The sequence below is a fragment of the Lagenorhynchus albirostris genome, chromosome 12 (genome assembly GCF_949774975.1).
Source record: "Lagenorhynchus albirostris chromosome 12, mLagAlb1.1, whole genome shotgun sequence".
Classification (NCBI taxonomy): Eukaryota; Metazoa; Chordata; class Mammalia; order Artiodactyla; family Delphinidae; genus Lagenorhynchus; species Lagenorhynchus albirostris.
In genome coordinates, this window is record NC_083106.1 from 9,493,955 (window position 1) to 9,508,948 (window position 14,994).

General features: G+C 48.8%; 1 protein-coding gene across 4 annotated transcripts in view; it reads right to left on the reverse strand.

Moving 5' to 3' along the window:
• The window catches only part of ZDHHC14 (zinc finger DHHC-type palmitoyltransferase 14), a 272,373-nt gene that overhangs the window by 8,179 nt on the left and 249,200 nt on the right, over nt 1-14,994 (reverse strand). For all 4 annotated transcript variants that reach the window (XM_060167377.1, XM_060167375.1, XM_060167373.1 and 1 more), the window contains exons 6-8: nt 13,421-13,523; nt 12,030-12,139; nt 7,129-7,231 (exon numbers count right to left, since the gene is read on the reverse strand). In XM_060167377.1, the coding sequence (XP_060023360.1) occupies nt 7,129-7,231; nt 12,030-12,139; nt 13,421-13,523 (316 nt within the window). The remainder of the gene's footprint in view (nt 1-7,128; nt 7,232-12,029; nt 12,140-13,420; nt 13,524-14,994) is intronic.

Below are 14,994 nucleotides of genomic sequence, written 5' to 3' on the forward strand. Positions count from 1 at the left end.
TGGACTATACCTGAATGTCATGACTGTGCATAGACACATTGTCATGGAAAGACCTTCAGTATAAGGTAATAATAAAAGCCAATAATGAGGAAAATAGGAATAACTAAAACATGGTCTTCAGTTGACACTGGGGTTATGTGCACAAAATTCCAGTGTGGATCCTCAGAATTTCATGGGTGTTCAGATGACAAGGGCTATACTGGGGTCACATGCACTATTTAAATACTTTAGATGTCACTTCATTACTTCTCTAACATTTTCTTTCTTGGGAATCTGTAGTAGAGGGAAGATCACTTAGTTACTAAATAACCATCCCCATCCCCCAATTATGTGAGATGGTAAGTTAACAGTGAATTTTCCCATTTTTCAGATAATAAGACTTCTATGGGTACTTTGCTGCCAGCTATCTATCAATATTTACATAATTTTTCTGCCCTGCAATTATCAGTATGTTTATCTAAGGCTAAAGCCTTTACTTTTATTTCTAAAATAGTGCAATTTCCCTAGGAACACTTTTCCTGTCATTCAGGAAATGCCTTTCTGATCTAGACTTTAATAATAAAATAATAGCAAAAATTTGGCCCAAGATTCCTAGAATCTCTTTCCCTCCAGCCTTTCCTTTCTCTGCAAATGAACATGCCAAGTCTGGTGCTAAATATAACGTCTCCAAATGCTCCTCCTTTGAGGTGAGCACTAGAAACACTTCTAGGTCAGAGGAATCATGTTCCACGTCTAAGTCAGTATTTATTGCTAGTAGAGCGGGTAGCAAAAATGGGGGAATACGGCAATGTTGGCTGCAAAATGTCCTTTAATCACAGAGATAAGGCTTCTATTCCCAGGAATGGTGGATAACCTATACTGGACTAGTACTGCCTCTGTGTACAAGGAAGTATATAAAACTGGCCAAAATATGTGAAGCAAACAGTTTCCAATAGTGCACAACAGACAATGCAAGGCTGCAGTCCCCGAGAGGAGGGAAACTCACAGGTGAGCCCCACAGTCAACCAGCCCTTTCCTTGGGAAGAATTTCCCAACCATGGTATAGGCTGAACAGAGCAGAGAAGTTCTTCTGAGTAGAGAAAGCAGAGATCAGAGGGTAAGGAAGCTTAAGTGGCTGGATCTGTATGGCAGGGCATTGCAGAAGAGGATGCTGTGCAGAGAAGGGGGCCAGCAATGCTAGTAGGGGTTTTCCACACAAGTCTGTAGCTGTGCTGTGTATGTGCAGGAAGAGTCCCTTCCCCCTTCACCCCCCACCCCCCCAACCCAGGCTTATGAGACAACAGCTATAACGGGGCTGAGACAGGCGTAGAGATACTAGAAGTTGAGAAAAGTAGTGCCGGGGGACATTGATCTCATTAACACCCCCAATACCTTGTTAACATGCCTGGCATCCAGCTATCACATTAGGAAGGCTATACCTTAGGAGTAAGAATCATGCCCTAAACTAAGACCCTAGACCGGCCCTAACAATGGCTAAATCAAACCCTGACAAGATCTTTGAGGGAGACAGAATTTGGAGGTTGAGCTCCTTCAAATTAGAGGGGCATGAGAAACATCTTGGACTTTCCATAAATCTGTACTAACAAAATATAATACAAGCCTACACAAGTTCAAGATGATTAGCCACTAATTGAACTGCCTGCTAAAACAAGGATCAACACTTCAGAAGATAACAAAATCCAGCCTCTACAAATATATTACCCAAAATATATCCAATAAAATATCAATATACATACAAATAAATAGAAAAATGTAACCTAGAGTTAAGAAAAAAAGTGGTGAAAAGGCACCAAACCCAAGACAGCCCAAATATGCTTAGCAGATAAAGACTTTAAGCAACATAATAATGTTCAAATATTATAGAAAAATATGGCTTCAATGAGTAAATAGATAGGGAATCTCAGTAGAGAAATGAAACTCAGCAGATAAATTAAATGAACCAAATGAAAATTGTAGAACTAAAAAGTATAACAACCAAAGTGAAAAATTCTCTGGATTCATTTAACAGTAGATTGGAGAGGGCAGAAGAAAGAATCAGTGAACATGAAGACAGATCAGAAGAAATTATCCAATTTCTGGACCTAGAGTCTGTTATACAGAGTGAAGTAAGTCAGAAAGAGGAAAACAAATACTATATGCTAACACATATATATGGAATCTAAAAAAAAAAAGGTTCTGATGAACCTAGGGGCAGGAAGGAATAAAGACACAGACGTAGAGAATGGACTTGAGGACATGGGGAGGGGGAAGGGTAAGCTGGGACGAAGTGAGAGAGTAACACTGACATATACACTACCAAGTGTAAAATAGATAGCTAGTGGGAAGCAGCTGCAAAGCACAGGCAGATCAGCTCGGTGCTTTGTGACCACCTAGAGGGCTGGGATAGGGAGGGTGGGAAGGAGACTCAAGAGGGAGGAGATATGGGGCTATACGTAAGCATATAGCTGATTTACTTTGTTATACAGCAGAAACTAACATACCATTGTAAAGCAATTATACTCCAATAAAAATGTTAAAAAAAAGAAATTATCCAATTTGAAGAGCTGAGAAAGAAAGTTTGAAGAAAAATGCACAGAGCCTCAGGGACTTACCCTCTGGGGCAATATCAAATGGTTTAACATATGAGTAATTGGAGTCCCAGGAGGAGAGAAAATGAGATGAGGCCCCCCCCCAAAAACTGAAGACATAATAGCCAAAATGTCCCAATTTGATGAAAAATGATAACTTTCAGATCCAAGAAACTGAGTGAACTCTGAGGAGTTTAATAGTGGAGATCACCCTTGGACTAGGTCAATAATTACTTGGGTACTGATATTTCCACCTGGACAAACCTTTAACACAGACTAAAGTGCTGCAAAATGGTTTGGGCTTAGGGCAAGCAAGTGAAGAGAAAAAAAGAAGAGTTAATGTGTCATTGGTTAACACTGTCATTTGTAACAGAGCAGAAACTGAAGTTTCATAGATATTTGCTTGGTCCAATTGTAGGTTAGATTATGGAGTGGTTACATTCAGTTCCACAGCTGGTTTTGTGACTGACCACAGCAGATTAATCATCATTCTGCATGGAAGCCCTGGGTGATGTGATTTCACAGCCCTGGGAGGAGACTTCATGCCACTCTGCTCCATAAGACCTTCCCACCTGGGAAACTTTTGGTATATGGTTAAAGAAGAGCACTTAGAATCAGACTGCTAAGGACGAAATCTCAGCCCAGCCACTGGTTAGCTATGTCACAAACTTAGCATCCCTGAATCTCAGTCTCCTCAAAGGGGCAATTAGAATACCCACGTCAGGTGGTTCTGTGAGGATGAAATGAGATGATAATGTAGCCCAGTGCCTGGCACATAGTCAATTTCTCTCTCTTTCTCTCTTTCTCATTTAACCAACACTCACCGAGACCAACTACCATAGAAACTAGCCTAGACAATGGGGATATAGTGCTGAACAAACAGCATTAAACATTCAGTTATTATTTTATTATTGCCTGAAATGTTTTTAATAGAGGGTAAACACTTTCATTCACAATTAAAATTCATATATCCTGAAATTCGGCTTAAATTCCCTTTAACGTATAGATGATTGATAACAGATCTTTTGCAAAGAGCAGATTTTGACAGGAGAGACAGGGTGAGGATAACGGGCTGTGGCGACTGAAAGCATATGGGACGGAGTCACCCTACACACAGCATTCACGGCTACAGCGCAGCAAAGTGTAGGGTTGACAGCAGGGACTGTTGGGGTCAAAGTGTGAAGTTGGAATTGGCCAAATTTACTGAAGTTCTCTGTGCCTGTTTTATTCATTCTGTAAAATGGGGATAAAATTAGTAGCATCCTCACAGGGTCAGCGTGTGTTATCCATGTGACAGCCTTGGAAGGGCATGTGGTATGCTACGTGCTGGTAAGCTGTGGGATCTGGTAAACACTACGCAGTGGGAGCATGAATGAACTGGAGAGAGGGGCTGGGGCGGAGACACGTCCGGCTTCACGGTCTGCTTAGTGCCAGCCCTGCCCGTGCAGGACTGTCTCCTCCCCCTGCACTCCTGTTAATATGGTACTTATACCACCGAAGCCATAAAGAACAACGGAAACAACGGAAAGGCTCACGCTCTAGTGCCTGAATGGCCATAAATGCACAGTAGAATGGACCATTATCTGGCAGTGATGTTGCCCTGCTGACAAGGCCGGTGGCCTGGATGACAGGCTCTGAGTTGGAAGGAACCCTGAGGGTCAATGTCCAGCCCTCCCGCCAGTGCTGACTCCTCTGTGGCCACGTTGCTGGGGGTGCCACCTCCCCCAGCCTGAACACCTCTGTGGCAGGGGCTCCCGTCTGCCATGAGCTCTGGGTGTTGGGCATTCCCCTCTTGGATTGAGTACCATCTGCCTCCCGGGCCCACCTTCCGGTCCCAGTTCTGGCTTGTGGGACCATGAAGAACATATCTCATCTTACTTCCCCAAACAGCTTTCAGCTCCTGCCTCTCCTGAACACGTTCTGACGTACTGGGGGCACTCCCAGCAGTGGGTAGGCGCCTTGGGACCAAAAAGAGTTCCCCCAGCCTTAAGCCCAGTGGAAACCTGGGTTTCCCCTAACACAGGCAGCATGGCAAGACAGGAAGCGCAGGGCGCCCCAGGCAGTTAGCTTTTAAATTGATCTGTCTACAGGCAACTCACTACTTTATAATTGGTAATGATTTCTCTGTAATCACATGTGTGCTGGGGAATTCTTATGAAGTGAGAAAAACCCAACCTACAAATCATTTCTAAGATGTAATGAAATTTTGATGAAAGCTAAATTTAACAATTAATGAAGTTGACATATTCATGGGTCTCATAGACATTAAACATTTATTAATTTTGATTTTGCTGTTTTCTTTTCATGTTTCAGAGCTCGTAATTTTTTTTCAGGCCTTAAAATTTTTCATAGTCCCCAGAAAAGCACACAGGTGCTTTGCCTGTGGTGTCTAGTGGGTAGAATGACCATGTCCTGTCTCTTGGCCCATGGGTTAATTTGATCCTACCAAGGCCATCACTTCATGAAGTCATGTTGCCATGTCACTGCACCAAAGGGAACTCCTTCCCTCTAGTTCCTAGTTCCACATTCAAGGTGGAGCCTTTTGCAGATGTGACAAAATTGGAGGAAGAAAGGAATGAGGAAAGGAAGACAGGAACAAACTAATATTTGTTCAGAACTTCCCTTGAGCAAGCCCCTGTGAGGGGAACTTTCAAATACATTCAGTTGAATGTTTAACCAGCACCTACTATGTGCCAGGCCCTTTGTTATAAAGTGGTGATGGGAGGGAGGTGAACATCATTATCCCCTTCTTCATTTTACAGTTTAGGAACTTAAGACTCTTGGGATGAAGTGACTTGCCAAGGTGACCCAGCCCCAAGTCAGTCACTGCAAGCCCAGGCTCTCTGATCCCACATCCCACGCTCTCTGCCTTTCCCTGCTGTGTTCAGTTGTACTTAAATCTGTCCATTTGCAAAGCTTATCCTTCCATTGTCTTCCATAATTATCCTGTTCTATTATCCTCACTAGTAGTATCCAATTAGATAAAGAAACTTGACCTGATGGGGGCAGAATTGGCAGGCATGGGTGGAGAGAAAGTTAGCAAAAGATAATAAATGCTGATTTCAAAAAATAATCTTCCAGGGGCTTCCCTGGTGGCGCAGTGGTTGGGAGTCCACCTGCCGAGGCAGGGGACACGGGTTCGTGCCCCGGTTGGGGAAGATCCCACATGCCGCGGAGCGGCTGGGCCCGTGAGCCATGGCCGCTGAGCCTGCGCGTCCGGAGCCTGTGCTCCGCAATGGGAGAGCCCACAACAGTGAGAGGCCCGCGTACCGCAAAAAAAAAAAAATCTTCCAGCATGTGGGATGAAATCAGATTAATATCTCGGATGACAAACAGGAGCATGTCTTACAGTTTTTTTAAATGCTAGATCGACTGGATTCTAGGATAACTAATAAAATTGATTCACATCTCCAGTATTTCAAAGTGAATTTCTACCAACCATGTCATTCCTTCCTAAGTATGGCGAAGCAAACCTTCCCCGAGCTTTCTATATAGCAACCTGCAGGGCACCTCCCCCTATCCCCAGGCATCCGAGGGTACCCCATTTCTACATATTGAAATCAGCTTCCCCCTAACTGGTACCTCCTTTTATATCTCCTGTTGGTGATGTGTATGGTCATCTTGTCACCAAGCTGAAAGGCAGGAGGCATCCCTGGCTCCCTGCTCCCAGATTTCCACATCAGCTCCATCTCCAAGTCCTGGACTGTCAAAGCCTCTTTTCTGAACCCACTCTGCTGTCCTGGCCTGTTTGTCATGGACTCTGTTGTGGGTGATTCAGGTCTATAGAGAGCAAACAGTGGGCCACAAGACTGGGTCCCTTTCAGAAACACTTCTTTAGGGGAATTTGTTCCTGATAAAGAGAGGCCATTGACTTACAGACCACTGAAGAATTTTAAGGCACTGATGGTCGGGGCCAGGCAGACTGTGAGCTCAGGTGCCCATGGAAAGACTCCGTCCCTGCCCCGTCTCCCAGGTGCAGAGTGAAAACAAAGCATCCGTCCCACACCTCCACAGAAGCGTGACCCAGGGACCTCTTTGGAGAGGCACCAGTCAGTTTTTGCTGTCAGTGAATGAACAGCTTGTCTGATTATTTGCACTGAGGTGTGCATGGCTGATCTAAGGTTTTGGCTGAAAGTGGGGAGACCTGGCAGCAGAGTCCGCTGCACATTTAAAGAGGGGCTGAGGGAGCGGGTGCAGACTGAGGCAAAGGGACGGCACAGGACTCGGGGACTCACCAGACAGCCAGCCCTGCTTGGGGCAGCTCTCGCTCACCCCAGACAGCAGCCCGGTTCTGTGTGAGGGGCTTTCCAGAGCAAGCTGCCTCAAGTTGTTTCTGGAAGAGATGTTGTGTAGCTCCCCGACACAGCCCCGAACAAACTGACCACCTGTTGGGCGGGGGGCGTAAGCCTTTGGCGGATATCGCCTTAATTTAACGCTTCCTTGCCCTCTCTGAGCCTGCCAGCCCAGGGGTGTCCCGGGAAGCTTTCTAGGTGACTGACTGTTACAGGTCAGTGAACACAGATGTGGGAGAGAAGCCTCTGTGGGGCGCTGCAGGTCCTACCGTATCGCTCTGTGACTGTGTGGCCCCGTACGCGGCCATCCCGTTGGAGGGTGCGGCTGGCCGTGGGGTGTCAGGCTGGATGTACCCTCTTCTGTCAATGAGGCTGCAAGAGAAAACAGAACAATGCAGGGGTCAAAGAGCGAATAAAAAGCCCAAAACACCGACAACGCTCTCTTAATTTCCATCTCGGGGGTCCGTTTTCTGTGACGGGCCCCCAAGGCGCTTCAGAATACACCTCTGCTCGCCTTCATGTGTGGTCAGGCTCCAGAGTCTACCACTTCTGCCCTTAGAAACGCCTGGAGCATCTGTTCCCTCCCTGCCACCTGCTGCAGGCCCCGTGCTCAGCCCCCGTCCTGATCACGTCATCCCTCCTGCCTGCACAGCCTCCATCACCTGCCATCGGAGCCCAGACCCCCTTGCTCGGCCTTCAGGCCTCACACAACCTGTCCCCAACCTTCCTCTCCGGCCTCAAATCCACATCTTGTCACACATGGCATTCACAGCTTCATTCCTTCAACAAGCGCGTCTGAGCACCTACTACGCGCCAGTGCTCTGCCCGGGAGCAGAAGCCACGTACCCGCTGTGCCTTCTCTGCTTTGTCGTCTCTGTTTCTGTTCAGGCTGTGGCTTTTAATTGCCCGAAGTCACTTTCCCTTCCCGTCCGCTGTCCATTCTTCTCGGCCTCCAGCCCCTGCTCTTGGCCCTATATCCGCTTTCCTCCCTCATCTGGCTTCTCTCAGCCCTGCGTGTGATCCTCCTGCTGGTACATGCCACTGCTGGCCTGATGTCACAGTGATCTATACGAGTGACTTCTCTGTGGAGCAGCCCACAGGCCCCCGAGGGCAGGCTTCATCTCGTCTCCCCCACGGCACCTGTCCCGGAGGATCTGGCCCCTCTGTCCCGCCCTCGGAGCGCCGTGGGCGCCGTATCACATCACGCTGGCTCCACGTGTTTCCGTGTGCGCCCGTCACGAAGCGTAAGCACCACGAGGGCAGAAACGGGGTCTTCTTCATCATCATTACCTCCACAGCTGCCCCCCAGCGAGTGCTGAGCAAACGCTTCTGACTGAGCGAGTAAAAACGGGTCCTCGGTCTCCCACCGACAAGTTTCCTGAACAATGTTTCTGTGTTTACTCTATGGCACTGTTGCCCAGGTAGGAGGTGAGGGTGAAGATTCCTTCACCATCAAAAGGGTTTTTGCCTATTTCCTCCCTGAGTGAAGACTCCGTGTTGACCCCGGGTCTAAGGACAGAACTGCAAGGGGCAACAGGAAGTTCGGCCACTAAGTGGGGCTCCCGCCCTGGCCTCCCGTGGGGTGGGGCTGGGCCTCTGAGGGACGCCCCAAGCACATCCACGTGCCCACACGCTCCTCCTCCTGGGGGCGGGGCCCGGGCGGCTGAAGGCTGTTCCACGTGTCAGCTCGGCTTTCAGAAGAGACGCGTTATCATCACAGCTACCACCTCAGGTCTTCCAGTGACAGACTAACAAGCCATTCAAAAATACTTATGACAGGATCTGGAAGTGGGACTCTGCTTCAGCTTCAGTCAAAGCCCCTGAGGTTTAGAAAAAACAAGAGGCGACGAGAACCTCCATCCTCCAAAGGGGAGGCGTTGGATCCCCACGCAGGACCGTCAAAGGGATTCTCAGACCAAGCCTGCGGCCGCCTTCAAGGGTGTCAAAGAGCGAAGGAAAGGGCGAAGAAGGATGTCCTGGGGGGAGGGGTCACCGCTCCTGCCAATGATGAGATCCAGGGGTGGGGCCAGGCTCAGTCCCTGGGAGAGAGCTGGTGTGCAGCTCGCTCAAAGGGGCATGCCGGGGGTCAAACTGTTTGCTCCCAAAGGTATGCTGAAATCCCAGCCCTGGTAGGGACGAAGGGGTGGAAAATGTTAACTTACACTGAACTTTGAAGTTCCGGTTCACTGAAATGACACTATTTTGGAGGAAATGAAAGTGCCCCGAGTCTTTTTTTTTTCCAGCTGACAGGAGAAATTAAGGGACTTGCAGGGGATTTCATCCAGAAGCAGAAAAAGAACTAGGTCATCAAAAGAGTGGGGACAGCAGGGATTATAGAAAAAGTTGTTCTCAGCCTGCTTCCCATGCGTTCAGCCTGTTCAGCCACGCACCCAAGACTGTAACACTCTGCCCCAAGCCTCTTTCTGGCCCTCAGAATGGCCCTCGAGCCCCTCCTAAGCTCACCTCATCTCTTGCCTTGCCCCCCGGGACCCCCCTCACTCCCCCAGTTCCTCCTCTGACAAGCCGGGCTCTCCTCTCACCTCTGGGCCTTTGCACATGCTGTCCCTTCTCTCCTCCCACAATTCCTTTTCCCCAGTTCCTCCTGATCCTTTAGAATGGTTCATACCTTACATCCCCCTCCTCTGGGAAGCCCTGCCAGGTGTCCATGGAACCTGCACCCCGACCCCATCCCAGCCCCTCCCCCTGTGCAGACCTGCCCTGGACAGACCTGTATTGTTGACGTTCTCTCAGGCGCATCCCTGGACCCCAGCACACAGCACGTGCTCAGTGACAGCGGCCAAGTGAATTCTTACGACTGGCTGACCCACAGCACCAGCCCGTAGGGCCTGACCCTGACCACACCTTGGGACTTTCTGTCTTTCCAATCTTCCATTCCTCCTGCCAGACTTGTTAGAGGACCCCCTCCCAAACCTGGCTGTTCCCACCCTGCTGCCCCCGCCAACTCTGGGGACACTGCAGGGAATGGGACACGGGTCTTTGCCCCCGCGCTCCATGGCTCTCATGGGGAATCTTGAAGACACCCTCTCCCTCCCTCGTGAGTACATCGTTACACTAAGAATGCTTTAGAGTCATCCCAGGCACATGGCGCTGGGCACACAGGTGGTGCTTAGTCCCTGTCTGAGGCGAGGGACACTGCTCATTCTTCAGCCTGTCTGGGATGCCCGTGCAAGGCCCTGGTGCTCTTTTAGTGCACAGGGGTTGGGTGAGGCAGGGCAGAGACAGCAGAGGGCGAGGAAGGTGACAGGAGGGAACAGCGAAGACAGACACCATGCCCCTGCCCACTTCTGCCCAGGCCAGCTCTGGGAACCTGTGGGCAAGCGAGAGAGGGCAGTGCCCCATCTTCCTGCACAAACCCTCGAGTGGTCAAGCTCTTCCGAGGGGAGGGCCGTCCCTGAGAAATGCTCCATCCAGAGGGACTTGGATTTTGGAAAGAATACAGCCTCAGCTTGGCCAAACCAGCAAATTTAATCCAGTTGTGGAAGAAATAATTTCACTATGACAAGACTTGATCTATAAACAACACAGAATGGCGCCAAATGCAAATCAAAGACTTGGGAACGGGAAAAAGATTCGGGCAAAACGTGAGACTTCTACATTCCTTTCCTAGATTCAGGTGTCTATTTCAGAGACGGGGTAAGATGCTCGTTCATGTCTCTTTTGCCTCTTCTACTCTGTGCTTTATGGCCTGTCCCCACTATCCACAAATAAACACACACCAGGAGGAAACACAAAGCTAAACTGTGAAAAAACAAGCATTTCCAGAGGGTTTTTCTGGCCTAAAGAGCCCCAAGAGGGACTCCTGGGTGAGTCTGGAGCTCTCTTGGGGGAGGGGCACCCTCCAGGCATGACGGACGCCCTGGCCTGAGGCAGCCCTTCCGTCCAGAGCCCTTGGCTGTCCCTTCCTGCTGTCCCTCCTCAGAGGAGGCCTGGGAGGGGCAGGTCAGGGGCCCCCGAGGGCCCCAAATTCAGGACGAGTGGCACACTGGGCTCCCAACTTTCTAGACCCAAACTGGAAAATGATCAATTTCTAATTACCCAATGGCACCAGGAACTATAATCCAGTACCAATTAATAAGTGGCCTTGGAATATGTGTTTGCTATTTTGGGGGGCGGGGTGGGGGAGGGAATCACTCTTCCTTCCCTAATGAAGCTTCACTGAGGCTGATGATCAAACCCAGTTTGTGTTCCACGAGCACAAGTCAGTGATGACTGACCGCGCAGCTCTAAGTGCACAGCGGGGCTGCTGTGGACACGAGCCAGTAGCTTTTGTGGTTTCTCTCCATGTACACAGTTAGAGGCCAAAAGCGAGGCAGGCTTGGAAACTCATTCTAGAAACCTGGAAAACTTGCTTAGCAAATAATGTTTGATTTGGCTAATCTGTTGGAAATATTCTACAAGAGCGTAACTCATGAATAATCAAGACTAGGAGGCAGCTTCTACCATTGACACACACAGGTTCTGACGTCAGACGCCTGGGTTTGTGTCCTGACCAGGCAGCCTTTACCACCTGTGTGATCTTGAGCACGTTATTTAACCTCTCTGTGCCTTGGTTTCCTCTTCCATATAATGGGATATAATAGTACCGACCTCATAGGTACAGAGTGAGGTTTTAAAAGTTAATCCACGTAAAGCACTTAAAACAGAGCCTAACACTATCTAGTAAATGTCAGCCACGGCCATTACTAACAGGACTGCTGTCTTATCATCACCACAATCTCCACTGCTTCAGCCCACACGGATCTCTCCCTCTGAACTATTTTAGCATTTCTATTCTGCACAACTCAGCTCTTAGCACTTATGTCTACAGGCTTTCTAATTGCTTCCTACCTTGTGTCCTGCTCCCTCATGACAGCTGGATGTTCAACATCATCTAATGATTCATGGGGTCACCTGACTCAGTGTCCCTGTTTTGATCCTGAGGGGATTTTCCCCAAACTTGACACAAATTCAGTAGAAAGTTATGCCAAGCATAACACAAGCCAGATCTCTACATCGTTAAGGCCATGTCTCCGCAGCACAGAGCGGCGTGCTGACCTGGCTGGCGGTCATTGCCGCCGGCCAGGTCACTGCTGCCCGAGGCCTGCGCTAACACACTAGGGTGTGTGCTTCCCCAGGTCTGTTATCGGGCATCGTGCCATCTGAATCTTACCTTGGAGAAATGGGCCCACACAGGGCAACACAGCAATTTGTAAAGATATTTCCGTAGCTGTAGGGGTTGTAATTCTCTTTACCTCTTTTATTTGACCAAGATCCTTTAATCTGAAAGAAAAGGATAGTCAATGACACAGTATCCATCACACCAATGTCACAGTTCGGGCCGATCAGGAGAAGCCTGTAAAGAATGCAATGATCTTTACTCATTTCTTCAGCAGAAGAAACGGAGGTACTTTTCTCAAGGAAAACTGGCATTAACCCCAAACTTGGAAATATCCCCAAACAGCAGGTGAGACTGGGGAGAAACAACATTCTCTGGGGAAAATAATCTCTTATTTCTACTACACGGTACTTAAAAGGCAGCTCACATGAGCCAGTGGAGATTCCTTGATGCTACATTTAGTGTGTTAAATAGTCATGAAATGAATGGTAGCAGAGAGGAGTAACACACCTCCCCTAATGGCCCATTGTTTTAAAAAAGATTTTTTGATGTGGACTATTTTTTTTTTGAGTCTTTATTGAATTTGTTACAGCATTGCTTCTGCTTTATATTTTGTTTTTTTCTGGCCACGAGGCATGTGGGATCTTAGCTCCCCGACCAGGGATTGATCACGCACCCCTTGCATTGGAAGGTGAAGCCTTACCTATTGGACCGCCAGGGAAGTCCTTAACTGCGCATTTATGGCCGGAATTCAGCCTCATCACATTGCAGAATAATTCTGCAGGGTATTTCTCGTGTTCTCAGTTAGCATATACAAATAGCTGTCTTAATATTCTCGGAACTCAGCTATCTCATCAGCACTGGTTTTCCTCAAGCCTCGGAGGCAAGCTAATTCTGAGACATTGAATTCATGTACTGATAGAGGCTTCTGTCAGAATCCAAATATTCAGAGCAAAAAGGCCCAGGCTCACGAAGAAACATTTTCCAGCATTACGTTTTCTGGTTTTGTATTTCCTCTCCATCTGCATTAAGTACAGGCAGATAATCCTGGATAAAAAGTTAAACTTTGGGTCAGTGCGATTGCCTCCCAAAATGAAATGGAGCCGTTATCTGAGAGAGGCCAGCCTGTGAGGTCTCTCTTCATCGGGGCAGGGTGACAAGTTGCTGATAGAATTATTGCAAAGGAATAGAACAGAATCCCTCCTCGGGCCTTGGAATTGGGGGGTCACTCGGCCGATCTTAGTATCTAAGTGACGTGGTCAGAGAGCAGGACAGTTCGGAGATTCGCAATAGAGAAATTGGAGACTGATGTCGGAAAATGCTTCCCGTGCAGGCTCTTTGCTCCCAGGGGCTCCCATCTGGAAAGGGAGCCCGGGCCCCTCACCTCTTCTTTCTCTATTTCCCACGAAAGAACATGCCCACGTCCCACCCCACCAGGAACTTACGTCTTCATTTGTGGTCTGGTTGGAGCTGATCAGGTACGTGTGGAAACCCGAGAGCCCCACGATGGACCAGACGGAGAAGAAGCAGACCACGGCCTCCAGCACGGTACCCGGAGTCAAGGAGGTGAACCAGTAGGACCGTGACGTTCTTAGGGCCCCAGGGAGCTGGATGACTGAGATTTGGACAGAAACCGCCCCCAGGCCCTCACTCAGGCCCTTGCATCCACCTAGCCTGGCATCAGTGGTCTTGTAGCCACAGGAGACCCTCAGGGGCAGGCACGAGGCCACATTCTCCTTCACGGCACAGCGTTTGTGCTCAGTTAAGTGATCGGTGGGCTCCCTGAACAGGTCTCGTTCCTTTCTCATGGCTGACAGTTCCTCTGACTGTCCTTCCCACCCGAGCTTGGCCCTTTCCTCGTGACTCACTGTGTAGCCAAAGGCGGCGGCAGCAAAACCAGGAAGCACGCTGGCTGGAGCTGGCAGCGGCCCAGGCTTTTGATGAATGGACCCAATACTGCACATCACTTCAATCACAGGCTCTACCTTTGGCTTCTGAAAGCTGGGACTGTAGCACTGACAGGTTTCCCTCTCGACCTGATTTGAGGCTGTGACAGTCATTTGCAGGGCTGACCTCGGGCGGCTGAGACCAGGCAGGGTTTACCTTCCTGGCTTTCTCTCTCCCTGGATGGCCCTCCCACCCACTGGCTGCCTGCCCCCACTGTGATTGGGCTTCTGACCCGGTGGGGCCATTTCTCGGTGTGGCATCAGGGTGAGCGGTATTTTTTCTTAGGGGACCTTTTCCCAGCCCCTCAGCCCACCCCGACACATAGGGCTGTCCTCAGCTATTGACAGGCAACTAGAAAACCTGGCTCCACACCAGACTGTGAGTGATGGGGAGTCTCGAGTTCCACAAGATGCACTAAAACCAAAGGAGAAAAAGCCTGGCATTCTTCAACAGACGAGATACATCAGCCAGGAGTGTGGCAATTTGAAAAGACTAGAGAATATTCCTGTCCCACAGATACTTATAAAATTCTATTTACAAGATAAAGATGTTTCTCAGGAAAAAATAATTCATCATAGGTCTGGGAGTTTAAATACCCATCATGCATCCTCCATTGATAAATTACAGGCCAGAGAAAGTAAATACTCATGCTTTCCTAACGCTTCCAGGGATGGAAGCCATAGATCATGCTGTAATACGTCACCATTGATTTTTTTTTTCAGGACTGGATATCATTTATCTTCAGAGCAGAGAAATGAATGTATCATCCGGTGCAGCACCGTCCTCTGCCACGTCATGATTAACAAACGCCACTGTCCGGCATGTGGGGCTGCATACAAAACAGGGGGAACGAATGCGCTTCCTGCTTGTTCACTGACTTTCAGCTTCGGGGTACACCACTGGGTCTGCTCTTGGAAAAGTGGAAAAATGCTGTATTTTTCTTTCTAAGGTTTAAATTTCTAGAAACTGCAAGGCCTCAGAAAAGCCCCGCCCAGAAATTAAAAGGACATGTCAAGAGGAGGACGCCCAGCTGGCCAAGGTGAAGACAGCGCAGAGCAGCGGGATCTTGCGG